Raw genomic sequence first — 2,615 nt, 5'->3', positions numbered from 1 at the left:
AGCGCCGCCTGAATATAATGAAATACGCCTCCGGCTCTCGCTCAGTGCCCCCTCCTTTTAAAAGATCCCGCGCGTGCGCACAGGCCTGTGCCTGATGCGCCCGTGCGGACATTTACAATCAGCCTCATTGAGCGAAGTGCGCATGCGCGCACTTCGCTCAACCTCCTCATCAGACGAGCACTGCAGCCGGCCGGCTGCAGTGCTCGTCTGATGAGGAGGTTGAGCGAAGTGCGCGCATGCGCACTTCGCTCAATGAGGCTGATTGTAAATGTCCGCACGGGCGCATCAGGCACAGGCCTGTGCGCACGCGCGGGATCTTTTAAAAGGAGGGGGCACTGAGCGAGAGCCGGAGGCGTATTTCATTATATTCAGGCGGCGCTGAAAGCATCAGGGGAGGAGCTGGGCACCAACAGCGGCGGCGGCGGGCGGCAGCTTGAGACCAACAGAAACGCCCTGGGCACCTTATCAAGAAGATTGACAGGTTAGATAAAAGCTCTTTTTATCAAAAGGAGACGGCGAATTTATCTTCTAACAACACCTTTGTAATCACAGGGGCGCCATGGAGATAACAATACTTTTAAAAGGGGGGGTTAGAAAGTGGTGACAGAGTCCCTTTAAGGACATTACATCAAAGTTGGATCAGCCTGTAGTGTGTTTTTCCACTTTAATTTTGAGTGTGATTCCAAATCCAGACCTCCATGGGCTAAAAAAATTTGATTTCCATTTTTTTTTATTTTTGTGTGATTTTGTTGTCAGCACATTCAACTATGTAAAGAACAAAGTATTTCAGAAGAATATTTAATTAATTCAGTTCTAGGATGTGTTATTTTTGTGTTCCCTTTATTTTTTTGAGCAGTGTATATATATAGTGGTAAGGTGAACAGAAAAGTGTATGGTAAAGTCCTGGAAGGAGTGTATATCCCACCCAGCTTCCTCAACTGTTTAAATTCTTTTTTTATTCAAATTTTTTTTTTTTTTTTTACTCAATCATGAACTTTATTTTGGTCATTGAACAGATTTAGGAGGTGGCAGGAACTGCTGCGGCCTGGGTCCTCTGCACAGACACTCGGGTGTGGGTCTTGGCCAGATGGTCCGTGTACTCCTGGTATGGAGACTTGGTGAAGATGGTTTCCTTCCACAGGTCAGGAGTCAGGTAGCTGTAGGTCTTGGAGATGGCATCAAAAGTGGCCTTATCAAAGTTACCCAGGGTAGCAGTGCAGCCCCTGGCGGAGGTGTAGCAGTCATCAATACCAGCCATCATCAGCAGCTTCTTAGGGACCGGAGCAGACACAATGCCAGTACCTCTGGGTGCAGGGATGAGACGCACGAGTACAGAGCCGCAACGTCCGGTCACCTTGCAGGGCACTGTGTGGGGTTTGCCGATCTTGTTACCCCAGTAGCCTCTACGTACGGGTACAATGGACAGCTTGGCCAGGATGATGGCACCGCGGATAGCAGTGGCGACTTCTTTGGAGCATTTCACACCAAGACCAACATGGCCATTGAAGTCTCCAATAGCCACAAAAGCCTTGAACCTTGTGCACTGACCGGCACGTGTCTGCTTCTGTACAGGCATGATCTTCAGGACCTCATCCTTCAGAGAAGTCCCCAGGAAGAAGTCAATGATCTCAGACTCTTTGATTGGCAGGGAGAACAGATAGATTTCCTCCAAGGACTTGATCTTCATGTCTTTGACCAGACGGCCAAGTTTGGTGACTGGAATCCATTCTTTGTCATCAGCTTTTCCGCGGGCCCCGCGTCCTCTTCCGCGGCCCCTGCCTCTTCCACGACCACGGCCCCGGCCCCCACTGCCGAAGCCTCCGCGGAAACCTCCCCTGTTAGCACCGGCATCGGTGATTAGTATAGACTAGCTTTATTCAAATTTTTAAGGTTCAAAAAAGTAATTCTGTTTTTCAATAAAATGATAATGAAAATCCATATCATAAACATAAATAAGATTGGTCTACATAGCATTAAATATCATGACATGTATTACAATGGGATTGTACAATAAAAAAAAAAAAATTCAGGCTGCTACCTGCAATTAAGAGGGATCCCTAACCCTGCTGTGGATACATTAGCTGAATTCCTACTATACCTACAGCTCAGTGCACCCAGCTTTTTGTATGCAGCTAATAATACCTTGCCCTCTATATACAACCTATTATACTTAGCTCAACTCATTATACTTAATTGTACAAAACATCTCAGCAACGTCCCCAAACACTTAAAGGACAACGCAGCAAAATGATGTAACTCAGTAAATGAGCATGATATAACTGCTCCTCAGTATTTAATCCACTAGTTTTTCCAATCCAAAGTGTGTACAGCAAACTAACGGTCAAAACCCTTCAGCGTCTGTGAGACAATCAACCAACAAAATGAATAAAGGCCATCAATCAGAGAAAGGTGCGAAAGCTCAAAAGACGCCAAAGAAACTCTCAAAATTACAAAACAATGATACAGAAAAAATCTCTAAACATAAAGACGCCATTAAATACAGCTCCCAAGCTAATGAGTGGTCAGAGAGTGATGAAGAGGAAGACCAAGCCTCAGAATCAGAAAACCTGCAGCCACCACAACCTACCACTTATCAAATCGTTATCCACAGTATC

At 46.0% G+C, this 2,615-nt stretch overlaps 1 protein-coding gene across 1 annotated transcript; it reads right to left on the bottom strand.

Moving 5' to 3' along the window:
• Positions 1-964: 964 nt before the first annotated feature.
• Positions 965-2,396, bottom strand: LOC120990986 (40S ribosomal protein S2-like). Its single transcript, XM_040419878.1, has 2 exons — positions 2,379-2,396; positions 965-1,867 (listed from the first exon to the last, which is right to left on the bottom strand). Exons 1-2 carry the CDS (start codon positions 2,394-2,396, stop codon positions 1,019-1,021), a joined length of 867 nt encoding a protein of 288 aa, XP_040275812.1. The 3' UTR covers positions 965-1,018.
• Positions 2,397-2,615: the final 219 nt, after the last annotated feature.

The sequence above is a fragment of the Bufo bufo genome, chromosome 2, assembly GCF_905171765.1.
Source record: "Bufo bufo chromosome 2, aBufBuf1.1, whole genome shotgun sequence".
Lineage (NCBI taxonomy): Eukaryota > Metazoa > Chordata > Amphibia > Anura > Bufonidae > Bufo > Bufo bufo.
The sequence above is the reverse complement of the archived record's forward strand: the minus strand, read 5'-3'. Positions and strand labels throughout refer to the sequence as shown.